Source organism: Acomys minous, assembly GCF_964271855.1.
Source record: "Acomys minous genome assembly, chromosome: 14".
In the NCBI taxonomy this organism is placed as follows: Eukaryota; Metazoa; Chordata; class Mammalia; order Rodentia; family Muridae; genus Acomys; species Acomys minous.
Window position 1 is genome coordinate 64,475,014 of NC_140496.1, and position 25,701 is coordinate 64,500,714.

The 25,701-nt window shown below is 48.9% G+C and overlaps 1 protein-coding gene across 3 annotated transcripts in view; it reads right to left on the reverse strand.

Moving 5' to 3' along the window:
- Positions 1-25,701, reverse strand: part of SLC6A17 (solute carrier family 6 member 17) — a 46,442-nt gene that overhangs the window by 11,918 nt on the left and 8,823 nt on the right. For all 3 annotated transcript variants that reach the window (XM_084756196.1, XM_084756198.1, XM_084756197.1), the window contains exons 2-6: positions 17,551-17,923; positions 12,116-12,273; positions 10,359-10,485; positions 9,489-9,670; positions 8,151-8,261 (exon numbers count right to left, since the gene is read on the reverse strand). In XM_084756196.1, the coding sequence (XP_084612322.1) occupies positions 8,151-8,261; positions 9,489-9,670; positions 10,359-10,485; positions 12,116-12,273; positions 17,551-17,836 (864 nt within the window). In that variant the 5' untranslated portion in view covers positions 17,837-17,923. The remainder of the gene's footprint in view (positions 1-8,150; positions 8,262-9,488; positions 9,671-10,358; positions 10,486-12,115; positions 12,274-17,550; positions 17,924-25,701) is intronic.

The window sequence follows — 25,701 nt, forward strand, 5'->3', positions numbered from 1 at the left end:
AGGTCACAGGTGGGTTGAGCTGTTCAGGGATCCAGAGGCCCTGGAGCCAGGTGGAGGGAGGGTAGAGTCCACACATGTAAGCTAGTCCTTGGAGGGTAGCAGAGAGGCTATTATCAGGAAAAATCTGTGAAATTGGTGTTGTTACTATTGTCGCTTTTCTGTATTGTAGTTTTGTTTTGTTCTGTTTCAGGCACTATGGCTTGATGATTGGGTTTAAAAAAACAAAACAAAAAAACAAAACAAAACAAAACAAAAAAAAGCCAACCAAAAACCTAGTGGAGGGCAGGGGTGTAGGAACAGGGAGTGGGGCTTCTCCCACAAGAGCTCTCTGAACTACTTGTTAGAAATGGAAGAGGGAGACGGACAGGACAGGTGCAAGCAGGTCTGTACCTGTCACTTGAGGGGAGCTTGACTTGATAGGCCAGCTTTCCCTGAAAAGCAAGAGGCAACCAAGGATGCTGAAGGGTAGACGGTCAGCTGTTAAACGGTAGGTGGGTCGGAGAACCAGAGAAGGGATTTCCTGCACTGCTGTAGGCTGGCACGGGTAAGGTCGGCTTTCTGCTGTTGTTTCTTATGAGAAAGGATCTCACTGCAGACTTCAGGCCTGCGGAGAACTCATGCTCTTATTGTGTGTCCATCACGTCCCCGGGTGGGCGGGTGGGGGAGGGGCTTTTGCTGTTGTGGAGGAGGGGCATGAGGGTTGGGCCTCAGGGCCTCCTCCTGCTTGCTAGGATCCTGCTCTACTTCTGAGCTCTAACCCTGAGACCTGGCTTTTGACGTAGGATGAAATTGGTTTGTTTGTTTTTGTTTGTTTGTTGCAGAAGAAACCCAGGCCCAGGGTGCCTATGTAAAACCTTGGGGCCAAACTGGGTTTGGACTTGGGGCTTTTGCTTCTATTGTAAAACAGTAACACTCCCCAATCCCTCCCCCCCCTCCCCTCCCCCCCCCCCCCCCCCCCCCGCAAGGCTCAGGGCAGCACCTGTAGTCAAACACTTCAGGGTTTCAGCAACACAATATGATTCTTCACACCAAAGGACTCAATAAAGACTATAAATAGCTTTGTGTCTGTGCAGGTTCTTTTCCTACAGGAACCAAAGCAATGCAACACAACTTTTTTTTTTCCAGGCATTAGGAAATAGGGGTCTCTACTAGGCCTGAGAGAAAAGTAGAGATTAGAGAAAATGAGAGAGAGAAACACACAGCCATTCACTTCTGAGAAAGGACCCTTCTAACCCCACCCCAACCCCGATTTCCATGTCTCCTCAGATGACAAATTTTCAATGATTCTCCAAGAGGCTCCAGAAACGGGCTGAGGGATTGCGTGTACTTTGAAGGTGTTCTGGTCTTCACTGGTGTGTCCTGGTGTCCAGTGCGACGGTTTCATCTATCTCTGAGACGCAAACATAGGACTTCCTTAGGATTCTCATCATCCCCTAAATCTAAAGCAAGAATGTGGGTATATGTCTAGCCCCACCAAATGTCTTTAATGAAAGCAGCTATCCCAGGGGAGACAGCCCAGGAGCTTGAGGGACATCTCAAAGGACAGGGCAGGACTGAGGTATACATGATGATTGTGGTTAGAAACAATTGTTTCTTTGTTAAGATCATAGCTATCGTTATTATTTTTAAATATGGCCTGTTTATTATAAAATGAACAAAAAGTAGAGAAGGGTGGTGTAGCAAGCCCCTACTATGGCCATTACCCAGAAACCATCACTCTCGTTCTTCTAAATCCCCCCACCCCACCCCCAGCCCCCAACCCCCGCCTTAGATGATTCTGAAGCAGACTGATAGCTACGGATTGAGCTTTGAAGCCCCATAAAATCGCCCAAAGCTGAAGCTCGCCCTTGGACGGGAGATCGCCCTGTGTGCGTGTTCTCCTGTACTCTGGCTTCTGGTCCACAGCTTAAATGGGACATGTTTGCTGCTGGAGCTGAGCAAATACCCAAAGCTAAAATGGAGGTGAACTGAGTCAGGGAGCTTCGGTATGAAATGCCTGATGCTACCTGATTTTAAAGGAGATTTGCGTCAGGCTTCATGGGGTAGTAGTAAGTGATGTCGGGAAGTGTCAACAGAGGTCAATCACTATCTAGACAGGATGCCCCATGTCCCTGTCCCTTCCAAACGTTGAGATAAGACTAGGAAAGGTAGGAAGGGATTTTCTCCTCTGGAGAGAAGACCGTTCCCTCCCGGGCGCCCACCCAGTGTGATATAGCATTGGCTTCCTGCCGTTTCTTTGGCATAGTGACTAAGTCACTTCCTGCCAAGGGAACAAGGTGTTTTTCAGCATAGGAGACACTTCCTGAATGCACAAGCAGCTGCTGAGCACTGGCCTGAGTGGCGAATGACAGTAGCACACACGTGACAGCAGCACACACCCTAGCTTCTCAGTACTTCTCTAGCACCTTGCTTCAGAGCCAGACTGAGCACAAGACACCAGATGGCACTGGAGTGCAGAGTTTCCCTGCTGCCTGAGAACAGTGTCACCTTCACAAGGGACAAGGACAATAATAGCCTGTGCTTGCCATGTGTTCCCCACTTGCCAGGAGCAGTCCCGTGAGATCTGCTGGCGGCTCTGTGCAGGGGTGTCACTGCACACCCTATCTTGCAGCTATGAACATAGGCCCCAAGAGACGAGGAATCTCCCCAGTGGCAGCTGGGTGATGGGCTTGGTTACAGATCACAAGGCTGGGCGTCTTTTGGATCAGAGATCTTTGCTCAAATGGGAGTCAAGAAGTTCCCCCCAACCAAACCCTTTTCTTGAGTCCTTGAAACTTTCAGGGACCTCTCGGCTTTTTCTCTAGGAGTTAGCATACACTCTTGGTCCTTTGGGCTCCATTGTTTTACCTCTCGACCCCAGAAGTCCAGTTTCCTCCCGCAGACACACGTGACCATGATACTGGCTTCCTGAGTACCCTTCCAGCGAGGTTCACACAGATACCAGCACATGAGATATACACCCCGTCGTACAACATACACAGACATATGTTGCGTATATTTCTCCCACACTCCATGCATCACACCACCTTGCTGTCACTGAGAATACTTCCTCCATGTTCTTCCTGAGATCCCAGAGTGCCTAGCAAGCTGCCCCACTCTGTCTACTCACAGCCTCACTCCACAGTTAATAATGCAATAGCATTTTTTGGGAAATAGCAATAATAAGAACACTTACCCTGAAGGCCATTAGGAGATTTTTAAAGCAAGTTGACATATGTGAGGAGTGTAACACAACTGCTTAACGACCTCACAGACATGTGCTCTCAGGATGCTCCTGTGCAAAAAGCTGCATCATCAGATTGCTGAGAGCTAGGGGTGGCCATGCTACTGAGGCCACGCCCACTTGTGAGCCTTATTTACCAGATGGTTTTTAGGGCCATGCTTGTCCACTGTTCCCAAATGGACCGTGACTTCACACTCACACCACTTGGCTCACAGTTGTCTGTCACCCAGGGATCCTCATAAGCAAATCTCCCTGTTCTCCTCTTGGGCTCTCTATGGCAGTCTTCTAAGGGGCTCAGGGTGACCATATCGTTTCATTTCTCACGCCAGAACCTCCCTCGGGCCAGAGTTCACACAGAGGAAAAGTGTGTGAAAATGTATCTCCCTAGAAACCCCCAAATCTCTGCTCTACCCTTCCCCTCGGCCACCCTGGCCAGTAACAGTGCTGCATCTTAACTTATATCCTTCATTCTGAGGGCTGGAAAATTTGTCTGCTGTATTCACGGATCTTGGTCTTAGAACAGTGTTTGGCTTCCAGTGAGCCTTTGCTGGAGGAATGCAAACACAAGTGATTAGCACTTGGGCATTTGGAGCACGTCAGTCTCTTGCTACTAAAATGAATGCTGTGGCAACCAATATGGAATACTGAGCAGTTTGCTTATCTATGACCACATTTGTAGTGGAAATACCTGCAGGTGAAATCACTGGGTCAGAGGACATGGGTGTGTATAAGTCTGACTCTCTCAGAGTGTGTATAGTTGGAAAACTCTCTGTAACTCACACAAGAATTACATGGCACCTTATCATGACCTGGCTTTGTAATTGGGTGAAGGATGTGATAAGGGAAAACTGTCTGGGAATTTCAAAGAGTTCAGTAGCCATTGGCACCAGTTACTATCCCTTCTGAGGCACTAGTGAGTTGTCACAGCATCCTGGTCACACAGCAGTTGATAGATCCACTAGCTCTCTGCTATAGCCCGGATAATTTATGATGTTGGAAGAAGTCAGAGGAGGGAGACCTCTTATATCATGTAGCACAGTCTGGGAAGAGTCTGAGATGCCCTGATCAAAGTTTCCTTATACTCTGTTCACGGTGCCAAATGGCGTGACCTTTTGGGATGTTATTAATATTGTAGCCTATATTAATGAAACAGTGCTAATTTCCTGGGCAGCTCTAGGCAATGACCTGGTACTCTATGGGACCAAGAACTTTAAATGGCCCTAGAGATCCTCATATCATGGTCCCAGAGACCCATGTTTTACCTCATATGCGCTAAAACAGCCACCTCCCTGCAATGGTCCTCATCCTGTACTGACTGCTACATGGCTGTTTCTGAGATCAAGTTAGTATGTGTTAACAGAAACCTCACTCCAGGCAAACAAGAGCACAGGCTGCCGGGGAGCACTTGATGGTCGAGAGCGCCACTCTTCTCAGCCACCCCTCCTGGCTCAATGCAATCCTCCAGAGTCAAGGGCCATAAAACTGCTTAGTGGACACAATGTCAAGATGGGTCAGAAAGGTTTGACCTGGAGGAGACAAATTAGTCAAATGATCCATGGGCTGCACCACATTGGTTCTTGGGGATTTTGCTCCTATAAGGTCTTCTAGTTTTGAGTTGTTTTTTTTTTTTTTTTTTTTAACCTCAGAAGAATCTGGCCACTACAAATGCCAAGATAGATTCACATGGCTTCTGGAGCATTCAGGAAATGATTTGAGAAAGAAGACGCTCCTGTTGTTCAATGAGTACATACGCTTTATGCATCTATTTGATGGGGGAAAAAAATGAAGCCTGGCAAACTCGGATTGACTGAGAGTTATATACCTCGTGTGAGTATTCATGGACACAACCACTTAGGAAGTACTTGGGCTGAAGATATGCATACCCTTTGAGACAGCAGTTTCTATATTTACTATGTTATCCTAGAGAAACTTGTACGAAGACTTGCGTGGTGATGTTGATTTTCGCCTGTGCTGGCTTAGTTTTTACTGTCAACTCAACTAGGAAGACGGACTCTTAACTGAGGAGCAGCCCACATCAGATTATCCTGTAGACTTGTTGTAAGATACTATCTTGACTAATGCTTGTTGTAGAAGAGTCCAGACCACTGTGGGCAGCACCATCCCCAAGCAGACAGATCCGGGCTATATAAAAAGGCGAGCTCACCATGAACCTGAGAGCGAGCCAGTAAGCAGCACTCCTTCACTGCTCCCGCCTGAGTCTCTGCTCTGACTTTTCCTCAATGACGGACTGTGACTTGGATGGACTGAGTAGGATGAAGTCAACCCTATCCTCCTCAAGTTGTTTTTGGTCATACTATGTATCACAGCAACAAGAAAGGTGACCAGAACATAACATTACCAGCATGGTAAAACTGGAAGCAAACGGCCATCAAATAGAGAACAACTACATGTATTTTAGTTTAGTTTTGTGGTTGACTATTATACCACACTGAAGTCGATGCACTAGAGCCCTACGTATCAGTATAAGTACAACAAAAAGAATCATGCCGTGCAAAATCAAAAGCAAGGCGCAGAAGGATACTTGGGAACGCAACTGTAAACTTTAAGAATACATGGAAATGACATGCACTGTTTGTGGAAATATGTCTATGTGTGACATCTCAAAGAATGCATTAGCAGGATAAGCCTCAAATTCAAAGTAGTAGTTTCTATAACCCCCAGTTGGAACCTAATATTCAGGAGTGGTTCCCTGGAAGTGACTAAGTCACGAGGAATCCACTCCTGTGGATGGAATTTATAGAAGAGGCTCAGGCTGGCTCCTTAGCCCTTTCACCATGGAGTCTTCTGCTGCCTTCACCTTAACCTTCCCAGCTCTAGAACTGTGAGCGACAACTCTGCTTATAAATTACTTAGTCTGAGGTTTTTGTCACAGCAGCAAGAGCAGATGCCAGTAGCTGCTTTTGAGAAAGGAAGGAGCTGCAACATCAGAGAGCATGGCAAAGGCACTTTGTTGGCATCTGTAATATCTTACTTCTTAAGAATGTCTATAATAGGGCTGGAGAGATGGCTCAGTGGTTAAGGGCACTATCTGCTCTTCCAGAGGTTCTGAGTTCGATTCCCAGCAACCACGTGGTGGCTTACAATCATCTATACTGGCATTCCGGAGTACATACAGACAGAGCACTCATATATGTAAAATAAATCTTTTAAAAATGTCTACCATATTACTAGATACATAATTATAAGCTTCAGATATTTCAGAATTAAAGAGACTTTGTAATGGGTGTCTGAATCCAGTGAGGTGAATTGAGGTACTGTGTGTGCTGGGACTAGTGGCCAAGCCCAGTGAGGCTATGCCATTTGCTTTTGGGTCTTCATACCAATGAACTCCAGCAGCAGCCTATTGGGAGACGTTTGTGAGGCTCCACGTTCATGTGCATCACCAGGGCATACAATCATATACTCAGTGAAGTGCAAGCAGACACTTGAGATTGAGCGTGACTCTAGAGCGGCTGCTGAAGTAATTCGTAGACTGACGGCTTTCTTCTCCATTACCCCAGGGGAAACAGGCTGGTTATCCATTAGATACCATGTGTTTACATCCCGATCGTTTGCTTTAGGTGAGTCCTTGTGAGTATGTCTGTACAGATCTTGGTTAAGGCCAAGGATGCTTAGGGCCAGTTTGTGTAGTTATGGGTAATGTAGGCACTAACCATGTTCATACTCCACACACCACAGCCCACTCACAACAGCAGGGCAGAAGAGCCAAAGGGACCTGGGGACTTCAAACTCCACAGAATCTGGAGTCTTCTGTATCACTCAGTGTGAACTACTTGTGTAAGGGAGTGTGTATGCGCATTTGTATATACATATGTATGGTGGCACTATCGGACCCTGAGGTTTAGGCTGGTCTGGACCAGTCTTACCTGGAGCTCATGAGCTAGAGAGTCTTAGCAAGCCCCTTTTGGCTGCTACTTTATCAGGGGGACTGAGGGGTGAGACTCTTAGCCCCACCTGCTGGAGGCACTGATAACATTGTTTAGGGCAATTTAAAATTATTATTTTTCAGCCGGACGTGGTGGTGCATGCCTGTAATCCCAGCACTCGGGAGGCAGAGGCAGGCGGATCGACGTGAGTTCGAGGCCAGTCTGGTCTACAAAGTGACTCCAGGACAGCCAAGGCTAACACAGAGAGACTTTGTCTCAAAAAAAAAACCCAAAATAAATTATTATTTTTCAGTGACCTGACTCCCATATCTATGCCCAGTGGTCTAAATGGCCATGGCCCTCAGGTGGGGACAGACCACCTTCCCGAAAACTGGGCGTACATCTTTAGGACACCTGCTTCTCAGCCAAAACCTCTATAAACAAAGATTTTTGTGAAACCCCTTCACATGCTATATTGATGGGATCAAGGGGGAACCCGAGTGAGCTCCCTGTTCCCTTAATTTGGGTACAATTGGGATTCCTAGAGGACTTCATCTTGTCTCCTGTTGTTATAGATCCATGAAATGAAGCCACCCCTCAAATGAATGAGGAATGAATGAATGAAGCCCTTCCCTCAGATTCCAGTGGAATCTGCCTGTGCCATTGCTGCAGGCGTGCCTGGTGCTTTCCCACATCCTCGCTCAGGTGGTTTCCTTTGATTAATAAATCGTACTGGTACTCACCAAAGCCCTTCCTGCTCTGCAAGGCTCATTTTAGATGCCACCTCTCTCTTGGAGCCTCTTCTGATTTTACTCAAATTGATATCATTTGGTTATATTGTAATATATATATATATTTGCCCTCCTTGAAACATGAGGACAGAGCCTAAGGCCCCTTCCACAGGAGCTGACAAAACACCTGACGCACAATAGGTTTAGGTGTGGAACTACATGAAGTTGACCAGGCCCAGTAGATCTTCCAGGAACCCCCCTCCTCCCCCACCCCACCCCCTACCGCGTGTGGGAGCCGCAAACACGTACCTTAGGAGTGAACATGTGCAGGATGCCATCGACCGCCCCTCGCAGCAGCAGCCCCCGGACCAGGAAGCAGGCCAACACCACATAAGGAAAGAGGGAGCTGAAATACATTACCTGCAGAGAAGACAAAGGCCCCTGTCAGGCCAGCCCCTCCTACAGCAGGCACCCTTCTTCCCTGCTCACAGCTGGGCCCCAGGATTCTCCTCTGATATTAGGCAGCAGAACTCAGAGCCTGGAGCCCCCAGGCACTGAGCCAAACCCACCATCCATCTGGCCCTGGGCCCAGGCAGGAGCAGAACAGGCTGGAGTCAGCATGGCTGTGCCTGGGGCAGCTCTGCCTTTCAAGGGCTGGCAGGAATGAACTATTAGGCCTCCGCTCCTAAGGCCTGTGACGGGGTGAGGAAACCCTATGCTCTCCCTTCTCATTTTCCCAGGATGTCCTCCATCCTTAGGGGTCCTATAGCAAAAGGCATCCAGGAGGTCTTGACACTGTTCCCCAGCAGAGCCCATCAGCAAAAGGGCCCAGCCTCTAGGGATCCTGACCCTGACCTGTCAGTTGCTAGCTGATATATGTCATGTACCTTTCTACAGCCCTGGTACAGCACCATGAGCAAAGAATTTGCTTGTGGAGTGGACCCCCCAGCAGTAGTGACACAAATCCTGGGGATGTAAAAGAGAGGGCAGCAGAAAGGCTGAGAAGGTGCCCTCTGAGCTAGTACTGACCCTGCCACTACCATCGGCCAATCCCGGGGCCTCAGGCTACCTACTTAATGTTAGTATGTCTCCATCTCCTCATCTCTAAAGGGCGGTAATATTCTTAACTCACAACGTTGGTGAGAAGCAAGGATGCGCAGACGTGACAGTTCTGACAAATGCCATGAAGTGTCAGCTACTATTTTGGCCTCAAGAGAGGGAGGAGATTGGTGGCTGAGGCGAGACCAGCTTTCCTACAACTTAGCTTCCTTACTCATCAAGTCTGACAAAGAACCAAGAGCTTCAGCCAGCCAGCCAGGGCTCCAGTTCCATCTCAGACAGACTAGCTGTACGACATTAGATGAGGCGCCTTCCCCTGTATAGACTCCAGTTTCCTTGTCTGTAAACTGAGTTGGCGGGGACCCCAAGATCAATACCTCTAGCTTTCTCCTTGACATATGCAGAACAGGCCTGAGCGATGAGCACCAAGGCAGATGGGATCCAGCAAGCTCATCCTCGGGCTGTCTGCAGTGGCAATGCTCCTGGCGCTCCCATGAGGCCAACCCTATCACTCCACTAGTCTTCCTTGGTGGGCTTGGGATCTGAGCGCCTGCTTTCTGAGCCCCTGCTGCCATATTCCCAGCTCACCTTTCCAGAGGACTGGATGCCCTTGACTACAGCCATGCCCACGATGCTCCAGGCCACCAGGAGGCAGAGCGTCATCTTCCAGTTGAGGCCCCCACTCTCTGAGATGGAGTTGGAGATGTCCAAGGCCTCTCGATACCAGAAGTAGGTAGTGGCTGAGCTCTTCTCACACTCAGGCTCCACCACTGAAACCAGAGCAAAGGCCACAGCTAGGCCTCACCTTCCAGCCCTAAGGGCCAGCTCCTCTGTGGGCCCCCGCCCAGGTAGCAGTGGGCGAGTGGGTAGTGGAAGGTGGCTGTGCCATGATCGAGCAGATTCTGAGGAACCGAGTCTCTGACTGGACCTAAGAGGCTTCAAGCCACAGTCAAATGGCTGAATTCCCACCCAGAGTTGGCGGGGACCCCAAGATCAATATGTCTGTTCACTAACTCATAAAAAGAAGAAGTGTCACATTTGTCTACAGGTTCTTGGGGGGAAGGCCCCGAGACAGAGGCTGGAAACCCTGGTTAAATAAATAATATGAGAATGGGAAAGTGGCTTTGGGTCAGTTTTCCCAGCTGTGGAGTGGGGCTGTCTGCTGCACACAGATAAAAATCGTTTAGACATAAGTTATTGGAGTAACCCAGTATGTCATAATAACTAAACAAAATGGAATCCCTGAGACCTGTGTGAGCCAGGCCTGAAGGAGACCAGTAGCTCATTCCCTCAGGAGAAGAAAGTAAAATGAGAACGAGGGTTTGATGTAGTTTCTCCAAGGTCACTTAGTGAACCAATGAAACCCCAACTCTGAGTACTAAACTGTTTAGATTCTTTCCTGGGCCAGGGCTAGCAGGAGACCACAGCTTGCATTCCTCAGGGGGATGCCATACTTGCCTGCCTGGGTCCCATTCCTGATGACGGGACATTCACTCCACGGCAGAGGGTACTGGAAAGATTTGAAGAAATAGAAGACGCTCCACCCAATGATCACATTGTAGTACAGCCCAACAAAGAGACAGACCTGAGGACAAGGGTCAGGGCAAGATCAGGGAGGCTGCGGTGAAGCCACACCTCCCCACACACCATCCAAGGCCCAGCAGCTCAAAACCAGCCCTGAATGAGGATGAGGGAGGGGGTGATAGGTGGGGAAGGGGGGAGGGTGGGGGAAAGGGCAGGGTGGAGGGTGGAGGGTGGGGGAAGGGCGGGTGGGCTTCTCCCTGTCCTCCTCCATTCATCTGGTACTCAGGCAATCCACAAAGGAATTCCTGGAATATTAAAACTTTTCTCCTTTAAGCAATAAACTCTTAAAATGTTAATCCTTTCCAGTCTGAAATTCCTGTTAAGATATTTGAAGCCCTTTCTCCATCATTTCCTGCTGATTTGGGGTTCTAATTAGAGATGCCCTCCAGGACCAAGGAGGCACACCACAGCATTGGTCCGGACTAGGCAGTCCTGCTTTGTGATTGTGTGGTTACTGTTTTCCTTCGTCTTCCCTTCTTTCGGATGCTACTCTTTCTTTAAAACTTTCAGCAGCCCACCTCTAGAGGCACAGCAACTAAGTTTGGCTGGGTTTATTAATTAATTAATATTGATAGGAGGGCCTATCTATGTTTTTATAGGCAGGACTTAGCTGTATCTGCTCCCAGTGCTCAGAGGTCCCTTCCAGAGGCCTGGCTATCCCACACAATTAAGATTGCTGGTTAGTGTGAATGCAGAAGGGCTCTTCCCTTCCATGTGAGCACCTGTGTGGAGGAGCATTGCGTTTGTGGGGTGCACACACAGAGAGAAAAGGGGGGAGGAGTTGTGCTGGATATACACAGAGTGGCATCCATCTCACTAACTGTGGTGTTTCCAGTCCAAGTAGAGAGTTCCCCCACTCTTGCGTGTGCACACATGGCCAACCCTGCATTTACACTGTAGTTGACCAGAGTAAGCTGTACAAAGCTGATGCCTGGCTTGACAAGAGGACCGAGCTGACTTAGGATAACCCTTCCACCGGGTTTGACAGAGTCCTCAGTCCTTTCAGAATCCCTGGAGTAGATTTCAGTTTTTATCTCATGTGTGAGAATGGTCAGGTAGGGGCCTTTAAGGGACGCTCAACTTCCTCACCTGTATACAGCTCTCAGCAAGTGTTCATCATCAGCCATAGATGAGCCTAGAAGTCCCCATCCAAGCCCCATGAGGTCACCCAAAATCTCGGGCCTCCTGTCTGAGTATTTCAACTGTTCATTTACACACCAGCAAGGGGTCCTAAGCCACATACATTTGAAACACGCTTTCCAAGGAAAGGTAAAGGAATTCATACGAAGCTGAAGGTAAGGAGTGGTGGGGACCAGGGACAGTCCATCTGTCCCCAGCTAATAGGGACTGAGATATTCTTGTGAACATGTCACATTTTTTTCCCTCTTTTGCATCATTTGTGAATGTAGCATGTGGTTTCTGGCAGTGCCATCAACTTTCAGTTTAGGACATATGGTGACCATGGTGACCACAGATCCCAGGTGTAAGCAGTTAGTCCTATTGACAGTCCCTCTTGCTTCCCTTGTCTTGGCAAGGACTCTGGCCTATAAACCCAGTGATCTCCTCCACAGCATCCAAACGCGTCCCCTCTGCCTCCCACATTGCGTCAGCCCCCCAGCTCTGGGACTCACAATACAGCTGGAAAAGCCGATGCCCCCCAGGCGGGGGCACACGTAGTGCCACACACCAATGCTGCCACGGCGGATCCTCTGGCCCACAGCCAGCTCCAGAAAGAAAAGGGGGATGCCAATGATGATCAGCAGCACCAGGTAGGGCACCAGGTAGGCACCTGCCAGGAGCAGAGAAAGGCTGTTAGAGTAGGGTCTGCATCACAGTGACTGTGGGAGGGAACGGGTGGCCAGGAGAGGTAGCATCTTATGTCTACAGTCTCAGCCACATCTCTGAGGCCGCCTGGAGCTTCTCTGTGAGTGGTGTGGCTCAGGGTTGTGATCTCTCCAACGCTGACACACTCAGGCTTTCTTCTCCCCGATCCTCTCTGACTTGAGATGTGAAAGGAGGGGGCATATGGATGCCAGGGCCTCCCGTTCACGGGGCTGGATCCAGAAACAGATGCCTCGTTGCCTCTCAGGGAACATCATGTCAAGTCATAGACACTGTCACGCAGTACTCTGTGGACACCTGTCCATGACCAACCCAGATGATATGATGGCTCCTGCTCACTCATTCCCAAGGACTCACTCCCATCCCCCACCCCCACCCCCACCCACTCTGTGGTCCAGCCTGCTGGTATCTGGGGCAGATGCTGACACAGCAGACTGAGCAACTCCAGAGAAGCGGAGCTTGGAAAGTCTCCAGGGAAAGGGTCTGATCAGCATCGCCATTAATCCACAGCTAATTGGGAGGAATGGAAGAGAAATTAGTTGTTCAGGAAAGCGTGATAAGGGAATCATAAAGGGTAGAATGATCTTGCTAAAGATTGGAGATAACAAATTAATCTTGCTGTCTTAAACCTAGCTGCGGACAGGAACTCAATTCCAAGTGACAGGGCATTTAGCAGGAGAATTAAAGCGATGGCTGGACATGGTCGAGTGCATCCCACCAAGACTTGTGCCAAGAACATGGCCCTGTTAGCAACACTATCAGCCAGGCCCTGCCTGTCAAACTGTCTTGCTGGTCCCTGTCTCCCGGGTTACCTAGCACCTCCAGGGAAAGCCTCTCAAGTGAGGAGTCTCCAAAAGCCACCAGTGACACTGCCCTGTCCCCTGTAACTCACCGTTCTCTGGAATATACTCAATCTGCTGATGAACCCTGGGGGTCAGGCTTCTACTGGACACAAAATCTGTCAGTTGGCAACAGAAGCTGTTTGCCACGGGTCTCCTCTGTGCCAGACTTGGGCTTTGAGGGATACAAAAGTAACAGAAGGCGAAGATGCAACCTAAGAGACCTCGTGAGAGGCACGTTCCTTGGATTCATTTGGGCAACGTCAGCAGGCTTGTGTATACACATGTCCTGGGTTGGTCACACCATAAGGGGCCACCTGAGCACACATCTGCTGAAGGAACTCATGGGGAGAGCCGTCTTGGAGAAGCTTCCCACTGAACCTCACAGAGCGGCATACACACACACACACACACACACACACACACACACACACACTCATTCACCCTGTCACTCACAAGCAGCCCCATGAAATGCTCAGAGAAGGGAAGGACTAAAGAACCTAGTCTGTCTTTAACTCAGCCTTCTGGTCTTTGGTGGAGAGAAACAGAACAAGAAGACACCACCACTACCACCACCACCACCACAACAACAAAAGTCTCACTGGTTTTTTCACTTTGCCTCGGGTGGGACAAGATGTACAAGGAGATGAGCACCAGAGTGTCAGAGCATGCTGGTATGTCCTATAAATGTCTCTCTCCTCTTCCCACAAACAGAGAAGCACCTCTAAAAGTGATATGTGGCAAATAATAATAATAATAATAATAATAATAATAATAATAACAACAACGATGATGATAATGATAATAATAAAAATGATGATGATGATGATAGTAATAATAATAATAATAATGAGGCCTGGCCTCCTGCAGACCAAGTTTCTTCTATCCCAATCATGACTGTAGGTCATGACCGCATGGAGTTCAGTCTGGCCAGAGGGCTCAAGGCCAGGACACTTAGGTGAGCTGAGTCTGTAGATAACAAAAGGCACTTCAATGTGCCAATCATTGTTGAAATCATTTGGACATGCAGCAGCGCCCTCTTCTGGATTCTTCTGATGCTGTGGTGTCTTTTAGGAGGACTGCACAGCTGGGAGCACCACTCGGGGCATTAGGATGTTTAGCAGAGCACAGCAACAGAGAGAGGAGGCCGGCTCCCTGCAGTTCCCAAGAACCCTAGTCATGCCCTGCACCTTGCTTTTGGAAAACCCTATCTATCTCTGGGGCTTAAGAGCCCATTTTTGGCCCAGGTTAATTGAGATATGGATTGAAAAGGAGCTCACACCAGACTCTAGGGCCAGATCATCAAGACTGGAATGAATCCAGGATCTGCCACCTACTTTGAAATGTTGGACAAATCACTTGACCTCTTTTTGCTGTTATTTTGACATCTATGCAGACCAGTGGTTCTCAACCTGTGGGTTTTGTGCTTTGCTGTCAAATGACCCTTTCACAGGATCGCCCAAGACCATAAAAGAACACAGATGTTTACATGATGGTTCACAACAGTAGCAAAATTACAGTTATGAAGTAGCAACAAAAATAATTTTATGGGTGGGGTCACCACAACACGGGGAACTGCATTAAAGGGTTGCAGCACTAGGAAGTTGAGAACCACTGATGGAGACAGACTGAAAATATTAGGCAAAACCCATCTGAAATTGCTGATATGTGCCCACTTTTAATTTACAAAAATGCCACTTCAGATATATAAAGGGTTGGTGTTTCTTGGGACCGGCAGATAGAGCAAGAATGCTGCTGTACAACCTTTAGGGGGTGGGGTCTGGCTGGCAGAGGCAGGTCACTGGGCCTTTGTTTTTTTTTTTTTCCTCCTTTATTAATTTATTCTTGTTACATCTCAATGGTTATCCCATCCCTTGTATCCTCCCATTCTTCCCTCCCTCCCAATTTCCCCTTATTCCCCTCCCCTATGACTGTTCCTGAGGGGGATTACCTCCCCCTCTATATGATCATAGGGTATCAAGTCTCTTCTTGGTAACCTGCTGTCCTTCCTCTGAGTGCCACCAGGTCTCTCCCCAGATCTAGCCAATGGACAGAACACTCCCCACAGTAGAGTGGTGAGTGGGATATGACTTTCTCACATACTCTGGTGCCTCACCTTTGACCATGTCCCCTGGACGGAGAGACCTGGCGTGGGCCTTTGATCCTGCATTTCTCTCTGTTTCTTGGCCTGCCTTGTCATCACTCCCCAGTGCGCTTGTGCTGGCGCGGAGACCCTCATTCACACCTCCACCATGATGGGCTGACGCCCCTGAAAAAACCCTGAGACAAACTAAAACCTTCCCCTCAAGTTTCTCCTGTCAGGTATTTTGTTCCAGGAATGAGAAAAGTCACCAATAAAAAAGGTGGGGTGCCCCTCACTGAATGGGGCAGAATTGGGGGCAAGGCTACAATGTTAGGAGTACCTTGGGGAAGGCAGGAAGAAGCTGAGTCAAAATCCCTGCAAAGTTGTAGCCATGCAACAGGCTGGAGCAGGGTGGTCCCGTAGACTCAGGAGCTGTGACATTCCCTGTTGGTAGCTTTCTCAGGAACACAAGTGTGGGCTTGGAAATGCAGCCTCTGATTCCCTTGGTAGCTTTGGCTATCAGCTTGACTATAGTCACCTGAGAAGGGAGTCTCAGCTGAGAGAGTTCCCTGATCAGACTGGTCCCTGGAAAAAACCAGTTTGTTTGTTTGCTTTGTTTTTGTTTTGTTTTGTTTTGTTTTGTTTTTGGTTGCCTTGATTAGTAATTGATCTAGGAGAGCCCAGCCAGCTATGGGCAGCACCATTCCTTGAGAAGATGATGTAGGCTATATAAAAAAAAGCTGGCTAAGGATCATACTGTGAGCAAGCCAGCAAGCAGTGTTTCCTCATAGTTTCTTGAGGTGTTCTTGCCTGTGTTCCTGCCCTGATTTCCCTCAATGATGGATGGACTGTGACCTGGAAGTATAAGTCAAATAAGCCCTTTCCTTGCTGAAGCTGCTTTTAGTCGGAGTATTTTATCACATAGAAAAGAAACTAAAACGTGAGTGTAGAAGGAATATCTTGTGTATTGTATGGATGGACGCATCCTCTGTCAATAGAGGACAACGGCCTATAGCTGAGGTAGGAAATAGGAGGTGGGACATCCAGAAGGCAGAAAGGTAAGATTCCGCTGGCGAGACGTAAGGGAACACAGACTCATTGTACTTGAGCACAGGTAACCAGCCTCGTGGCAAAAAGTAGATTAGTTAAAATGGGTTATTTTAAGTTATGAGCTAGTCAGAGAAGAGCCTTAGCTATATGGCCTAGATATTTGTAAATAATATTTTGAGTTCCATGAGTCATTATTCCAGGAGATTGGGGACAGGAGGGGGAAAAAAAACCCTGCAACACATGACCTTAACTAAGACGTCCTTCACTTTCTGTAAAATTCCCATGGTTTCAAATGTCTGCCTCTGGAAATTTCTGATAAACCTCCACACTCTGGAGAGACAGGGATAGCTCCCTGCCCTGGGTGCTTTGTCAGCACCAATGACACTTTTATAGTAAGCCGCGATGCCCAGGAGGAATTCACCTCCAGGTGCAACGTAAGGCCAGCGGCAGCAGCAGTTCCTCTTCGCCCTAGGTCTGCACCATTTGTGTTATGAGGGCAGAGAGGTCAACAGCCAGCCCACGTGGTGTAAAGTGCACAGGCTAGGCCCAGGCCCACCAGGTGGGATCCTGTCACTAGCATCAACCTTTCATGACTCAGGACCTGGAAAAAATGACCCAGCCAATGTGTACCTCAGTTCTACAGTCTCTAAAATAAAGACAACGGCCTTCCTCCTTAAACAAGGGTGCTTGGAGGAGCCGATGGATGAACCGTGTGAATCGGCTGCTTTGGTTGCGCCAAGATGCACAGCTAGGAGTTCCTAGCAGTTGAGCCCAATATCCATTAAGTGCTTAAAACAGTGCTTCGTATCTCGTGAGTGTCTGACATTCACAGCCAACAGTTGTTTTTAACACTGTAGTATATAAAAAGTCATTTAATCTAATCCTTCCTACCATCCTGGAGGCAGGAAGTACTCCCACGATCAACTTGCAGAGTAAGCACTGACGGCACAGAGAGCTTCAGGAGCTTGTACTAGGTCCCAACAGCCTGATTGGCTACGGGCTAGGCTGGAATCTGAACTATGGCAGCCTGGAGACAGAACCCACATTCTCATCATGGCCTCCAGCCTTTTTACAGCTCTGTGTGTGTGTGTGTGTGTGTGTGTGTGTGTGTGTGTGTGTGTGTGTGTGTGTGTGTATGAGTCTTGTTCTAGAACCCTGCACCCCAGCTCTGCTTCTGCAAAGGCATGCTCCTTTCTACCCCAGCCTAGCCTATATCACGGGTACCCTTAATCAATCACTGGGTACCTCTTACCTCCTCCATTTTTCTGGCACAGGTAGGGGAACCTCCAGATGTTGCCAAGGCCCACAGAAAAGCCAATCTGGGCCAGGATGTACTGCAGCTTGCTATTCCAGGCCGGCCGGTCCTCTGCGTCCAGCTCCTCCTCCGCCGCCTTCTGCTTGCCACCTGTCTCGCCGGCCACATTCAGTACACTCTGCTTATAGTCCACAGGCTCCTCGAGGGCCAGCAAATCAGCCACTGACTCAGTGACATGCTCGTTGCTGTGTTCACGCTGGGTCACCTTGCTGTTCTTCGGCATGGGTACCGCTGGGGCTGCGTCGCCCTGTTCCCCAGCACACAGAGAAGGTGGGGCTCCGCTCCTGTCAGCTCTTTCTCATCCAAAAACCTGCGGAAGAAGATGAGCAGCAGAGGATTCGATGACAATGCTAGAAATAAGGAGCCTAAAGTAGACAGACTCCAAATCAGACCCCTGGTAGATATCCCATGCTGGACAAGGCTCTCACGTGTTGAACTTGCCTTTGCCCCACCCCACCCGGATTGCTCACTGGGGAGCTGCAGGTAAACAAACACATTGCTTTCCCATAGGTGTTACCTGAGCATCACTAGAAGGTCCTGGAAACCTACTGTGGCAGAACCAACAAAACCATATGCCAAACCCAAATAAAGGTCTTCTAGCACGACATCCATCTTTTAGAATGCAGAGCCTAGTGTGGTCAAGAGCTCTGGAGATGCCCACAGCGTTCTCCTCTCCGACGTAGCATGGCCGTGGCTCACACCTACCCCTATTGTGTTCCACTTAGCCACAGCCACCTGATGGGACCCTGGCGTGGTGGTTAATTTCAACAATCAAGTTGCTGGATTAAGGAAAAGCTTCACGGAGTACCCCTTTGAAGTGTTTTAAGAGGGTATCTCCAGAGAGGGAGAGCTGAGGGGGGAATATCTACTCTGCATGTGTGCCATACCATTCCACAGGCTGGGTGGGCCCCAGACTGAATGAAAAGGGGGAAAGGAAGGAATAAGTCAGCACGCCCTGCCTGGGCTTCCTAGCCTGTGGAGACACGTGAGCAGGCAGCCTCCTGCCCCTCTCACCACCATGCTTTCCCCACAACGGATGGTGTTTTCTTAATCTATAGAGCAAAAAGAAACCCTTTTTCTTCTCTTCAGTTGCTTCTTCTTTTTTTTTTTTTTAATATTTTTATTCAATTTTTTTATTTATGTGCATTGGTATGAGGGTGTCAGATCTTGGAGTTACAGACAGTTGTGAGCTGCCATGTGGGTGCTGGGAATTGAACCCAGGATCTTTGGAAGAGCAGACAGTGCTCTTAACCACTGAGCCAACTCTCCAGCCCCTTCAGTTGCTTCTTGTCAGGTCTTTGGTTACAGCCACAAGGAAGTAACTAAGACACACCGGAAGCCAGTGTCTGACGACTCTAAATTCTTCCTGTTCAAAACATAGCCCGTGGGCCAAAGAGTCACCAGGAGCTCAGTAGAAACGAGGGCTCCCAGGCCTACCTGTGCTTCAGGAAGCTCTGCAGGAACCACCATGGGGCTCCTGGACACCAGCTTCTAAGTGCCTTTTATTTTCCTGGCAGGAGAGCTGCCCGGGCTCAGCTATGGATTCTGGCACCAGAGCCCTAGAAATGCTTGCTTGGTGCCAACAAATCCTGGGTCATTGCTCAGCACTGACATTATCTGAGGGCCACTGCAGCCAAGAGCTGGTTCTCCATCCTTCAGCGACAGCTTTATGGCAGATAATGTCTGCATGACATGGGTGGGGGAGGCGAAACCCGCCCCTTCTGCTGCCATCCCTCATTTATCTTTCGCGCTTTCCCTTAAAGAAAGAAAGCACCAAGAAAATGAGTGCTTTGAAGAATCCCAGAGTTCTGTTATATTTCAAGGCACCTCCTCATTAAGGGAGAGGCTGGAGGATTTAAAATTAAGCACATACACACACACACACACACACACACACACACACACACACACACCAGCCTACCGGTGCCCTGCATCTTTCTAGGGATGTAAATTAGCCAGCTCTGTAATTACTTTATTACAGGAACAAGCTGTCTCTGGAAGCCAGGCTCACTGTTCTTCTCATGGGTCTCTGCCCCCTTGAAAAGCACAGGCAACGTCACTGTGTGCAGAAGAACACGGGGCATTCTTTCTTGTGGGGTTGATACAACTCTCCTGGCTAACTCTGGCTAGTGCCTGAGCAGTCCAGCCCTGCTACACTTGTGATAAAGCTGTGAGACTTATCTGATCGGGGGTGGGGGTGGGGGTGCGGGGAAACCATCAATGCTAGTCTGTGGGACTGGCCAGCTCTATCCATGCCAGGCCATGGACCACATCAGGTGACACTAGACTGCTATTTTTGTTCAAGAACAGCAGTGAATCTTTTGCAACTGCCTTTTCCACCCCAGGAAAATGACATCAGGGTCTCAGGCTTTGGAGGAACTGGGGCAGACTCAGCCTCCCTAAAGATCTCAGAATTCGCAATACAGAACTCTACTGAGGCTCCATAGTGGGCTGGCAGAACATCCCATTGTGTCCTAGAGGGCGCCCAAGGTGGCACTTACGTGTCTGTGAGCTCTTCAACCCTAAGGGCTGTCTTCCTAGCTGTAGCCCATGCTACACCAGGTAGTCTAGGAGTTATGCAATACCAGTGTCTAGGCCTGGGATGTCAGGATGAGTGCCCCCATGGACATACAGAAGGTCCCTGGCCACATGCCACTCAAATGGAGGAAGCCTAAGGCATTCACAAGCACTCTGCCTGGGAACCCACTAATCCCTTGCAACCCACCTTGAAGGCCTTTACTGCAGATTAGAGCCAAAGATACAGGTTTGGGATCTGGAGATTGCAATCATTGAGACACCTTGGCTTAGAATTTTCTCCAGCTACCTTTCCTATGTAGGTCTTGGGAGAGCATTCTACAATACATTAGGTCTGATTTACTGATCATCAGGCTCAAAGTGGAGAAAGCCAGGGAAGATCCCCAGCAGCTACAGAATTCATCTCGATGCTAACCAACTAAAGCACATGTTTCCCCTTAAGTACCTGATGAAGTGCAGCTCTAGTCACTAATGTAGGGAAAAAGTAGCACCATTTTAAACTAGGAACACTTGGGAACAAAGGCAGCACACAGCTGGAAAGCCAGAGGACAGACGCAGCTGCATGACCAGCAGTCACAGGGCCGTGCCCTTCTCCTGATGTCACTGACTCATAGAGTGTCCTCCACTTTATGGGATAGGGGCCTAGGGACCCCCCTGTACCACTGCATCTGCAGAATGCAAGCTTTTGATGTGAGCCTGCAAGACGCGGCATTGGGCTATAGCCACAATCAGGAAGTTCTACATCAAACGATTATTTTCAGGTGATGACAGAACCATATTCTGAAGAGTTAAAGCTTAAGGGACCCTGCAATTGCCAAGTTATGATATTTGATATATAGGTATACAGATATATACATGCATGCACTCACATGCATGCGTGTGTGTCTTATTTAAAAACTAAGGTTCAGAAGGAAGAAATGAATTGCTCAACCTACCCAGGCCCTCCTGACACCCTAACAGGGAATTCCACTAATCCAGTCAGGACCAACACTGTTGATCTGGGGGAAGGGGTTGCAAGAAGGAGGCATACCAGGATCTGTTCTGGGGAAAGTGATACTGCAGTGATCGAGACAGACCCCCTTGTGTCATTCACATTTCTTTCAGAAGGCCAGATACTAAATAAATAAATACCAAATGTATAGTAATCTGCACCACAAATAGAAACAGCATGGGAGGAATGGAGCCACCTGCCTCCCTGCCATGCTGGGGAAGGGAGAAGTCAGGAAAAACATCACGGTGGCTCTGCAGCGGAGCCTTAAATGACAAGAGAGAGCACTAGCAGAGATAATACAGACAGACAGACAGACAGACAGACAGACAGACACACACACACACACACACACACACACACACACACACACACACACGAGTAGCATGAGCAATTCAAGAACAGCAATGCAGTCTAAATGGCCAGAGAGAGAGGAGAGGGCAGGAAAAGCACCAGGGACTTAGATGGACATACTCGATGAGGTATTGACCACATACTAGCTGTGTGCTCCTGGACAAGACCCATTAGTTACTTAAGGTCCCATCTCCTCATGATGAAAATGGCTCTGTTTGATGGCAGACGCCCTCTCCCAGAAAGCTGCTGGGAGGCATAGCAAATGGCTGGAAGGATGTGCCCAGCACAGAGGCCTCACAGGTCGCCTCCTCTACCTGTTTATCCTCCAGGACATTCACCTTCCTTACTGTGCTTTAAATTCTTACTGCATTTATTTATTTGGGTGCCTATGCATGTATATGTGCATCTGTATATGTGTGCATGCCATGCCACACATGGAAGTCAGAGGACAATTTGTGGGAGCTGGTTCTCTCCTTGCACCATGTGGGCAGGCTGATCTCAGGTCATCAGGCTTAGCTGCAGCTGCCTTTACCTCCTGGACCATCTCAGAAGCCCTGCACAGCTTCTTTAAAAGGAAGATGGGCCAGGCATGGTGGCACACGCCTTTAATCCCAGGACTTGGGAGGCAGAGGCAGGTGGTGGATCACTGTGAATTCAAGGCCAGCCTGGTCTACACAGTGAGTCCAGGACAGCCAAGGCTACACAGAAAAATCCTGTCTTGAAAAACCAAAAAAAAAGGAAGATGGTACCAGAGGCTTCTTAACCCTAGCCCTCACACCTCTGCCTGAGCTTGGAGTCCATTTACTGCCTTAGTCTAAGGCTAAATGCCAGCTCAGATCAGTGTGTGGGAATGGTCAATGGCCCTAAAACAGCCCTAGGACAAACACCAGGATCCTGAGAAGGTAATCTCCCTCCTCTCTTCCTTTACATCCCATAGGATCAGCCATGGGACAGATATGGAACCTGCACCCTAACGTCCCTGGACCTCAGTTTCCCTGTGTGCAAATGAGGAATCTGTGCAACCTTCCAGCACACATCCAGAGCGTGCCCCTCCTGCGTGTGGGCGTGAGCAAGGCACCGACCCTCACTGGGTGCAGCGAGCTCTGCAGTCTGTCCGTCTGTCCTGCCACTCTCCATCAGTTGCTGGAGTGTAGTGAGCAGGTGTTGACAGCCAGCCTACCCATACTCTATATCCCCCTGTAGTAGCTGGGGTTGTAAAGTCTTTCACGAGCAGCACATCAGACGGTGAAGTCGCACGCACGGTACTCTGAAAGGAATGCATCAATTACTTAAAGCACAACAGAGGGGCTCGAGCTCAGAGCAAGCCTTCAGCGCCAGCTTGTCACTTAGCAACCCGTGTGGCTCACAGCTCAGAATAGCTCGTGTGAGAAAAGCAGGATTGAGCAGTGAACTGTGAATCTTCTTTAAAGGGGGAAGGGGGGGGACATATAGCGAGACAAGGAGGCAGATGGGTAAAAATGTCTCCTGACAGAGCTCTAATGGCTCCACAACAAATGTTCAAGCGCACCTTGGTCATCACAGGGAAGGCGTGGCTGTTCTCACACTGTGAGCAGGGCCACGCTGAGGCCCCTACCCCAAAGCCACTGAATACAGAGGGAAGATTCTCCCGGGATGCTGGGTCAGCCCCGCTACATACGGGGTAGCTCTTGTTCGGGGAGGTTTTTTATCAGATCATTTAAGACACGGAGCTTCCACAGAGAAGCCATGGTGAACAAGATGCCATCTTGGGGAAAGCAGGCGGTTAGCCCAACTATTCACACCTCAGTGCACAAATTTTCTGGTCTCTGGTGTGGCCAATTCTGCTACCTAAAGTTTATAACAACGAGCTCTAGCTTTTAGGCCTCAAGGCCAAGGTCCAGTTCAAAAGTACGTGGTGGTGAAGCAAATCTGTGGCCGGATCCCTTCCCCTCGGAGAGTGCTTAGTGGCTTCCTGGTTTCCATGTGACAAGTGGCTGTGACCCCAGCAGTTTTCCTAATTACTTCAGAGCCTCTGGGCTTCCACACAGCTCGAAACAGGCTGGGCTGCTATCAGAGATACAAATTATACTGCAGATTATTTTTTAAATTATTTTCTTTGAAATTTCTGACAGTCACCAAAGGTGAGCTGACAGATCCTGCATGGTTCCATGGCAGCTTTCCTGGGACTTCCTCTCCCAGGAGACACCTGCAGGGACCCCTAGCTCCATTCTGAACTCATCCCTCCTCCATGCCATCCAAGTGTCATGCTTGCAGGTGTGTTCATCTCTGTCCTGGCCCCACCACTCTGCTCTGCTTCGGGCCCTTTGATTTTTTAGAGACCTTTGATAGTTGATAGTTTCCTTATTCTCTTGTCTTAGCCATCCTGCTTATGTCTCTCTCTCTCTCTCTCTCTCTCTCTCTCTCTCTCTCTCTCTCTCTCTCTCTCTCTGTGTGTGTGTGTGTGTGTGTGTGTGTGTGTGTGTGTGTGCATATGTATTGTGCATGGCTGCATGCATGTCTATGTGTGTGTTCGCATACATATGTATTGTGCATGGCTGCATGCATGCGTGGCTCTGCAGACAACTTTTAGGTGTTGGTTCCCTCTGCCTACCCTGTCGGTCTCCAGGACCAAAGTCAAGCCATCAATCTTGGCAGCAAGTAACTTGACCTGCTGAGCCATCTTGCTGGTCCTTACATGTGGTCTTCAGAAGCAACTGCTAAAAATACCGTGTCTCCCAGATCCACTGCCCTCTAAAGAAAATTCGTAGCCCTTCTCACGGCATTCAATTCCCTCCATGCCCTTCGGTTCCTCCCTCTACAGAACCCTTTCCATGCCTTCAGCCTCCAGATGCCTTCTGCATCCAGCTCCTCACCTTACCTAAGTAACGCCTTCTATAATTATTTGAGTGACCACTAACGGCCCTTTCCGCTACCCTTCTCAACACACTCCGAAAGATTACCTTGGCTCCCTGGGATAGCCAGCTGCTTACATGCCCAATTCCTTCTGCAAACAAGACATCCCTTGAATGTAGGAACCAAGCTGTCTGCTCTTTATCCACCCTTTACTGTCCCTTGTGCAGCCATCGCCGGTCACTCTACAAATTCCCTTGGGTGAGACACAGACTTTCTGCAGTCCTTGCTTTCCCACACTCTAAGAACAACCTTCTTTCCACGTTGAAATGTCAACTGCTGCCTTTAAAACAAAGAGGCAGGGTGGGGAGCTGGCTGAGGGGACACTGAGCAATACCAGAAGGCTGTAGGCCTCTGCCAGGGTGCTAATCCAAGGCAGCTCTCCGAGCATGTGGGGAGGACCAGAACTAGAAGCAGGCTTTCTGTGCCTTGTTCATCTGTGAAACAGAGAACGGGGTCCATCTACCAACCACATCTGGCTACCAACCACATCTGGCTACCACAGGGGTGGAAGGAGAAGCTCCTTGAGGAGTCAATACAGGCGGTGGCGATTTTTCTCATCATCCCATTTCACACCCTTGTTGGGTTCATGTTGTGGTCTCTGATCTGGCGAGACCAAACTCTGAGGTTTTTCCTATTAATAAATATATGCTCAATACATGTAATATGAAAATTTTGAACCTGCGTTTCGACTTCCCCTCAGTTATTTTTTCCCAGTCTGAGTTTAGTTTTATAGCTTAAACATGTCTTCTCTCTGACACAATACTCCGACTTCCATGAGCATGTCATGCCCCCAAGGATGCCCTCAGATAGAAGTTTAAAACTAAGGCGCACCAAGAATCCTGACTGCGATCCATTGGCTTTTTCCTCTTTCAGAGAGCAGTATGTGAGCTCCGTCTTCATCACCTCACAGATGGGATTCATCCTTATCTCAGAAATAAATGTGGATGGGCACCATGTGACACAGAGTGGCCAGAGGGCTAAGGGAGAGATGGTCCCCATCAACAAATGAAGCCAAGGAGTCAATGGTGCCTTCTGCAATGCCCCTCCCCCACACCTTCCCTTCATATTTGCTGAATGTGTTCTGTGTGGCTAAAATTTTGTTTTCTTAGTCAAGAGAGAAAAGAAGCAGGAAAAGGGGCAGATGGTCCAGACAGGGAGAAGCTGGCACTGGAGGCCGTGGGCGTGGCCAGTGCAAACAGAATTGTTTGGCTCCTTTTTACCATTTCATGTGGGGGGGGGGAATGCACGCTCGGTATGTAAGATGGGTGGCATGGTGCCCCACGTGCTTGAGTTCACCCTGACAGGGTTAGGTGCTGAGC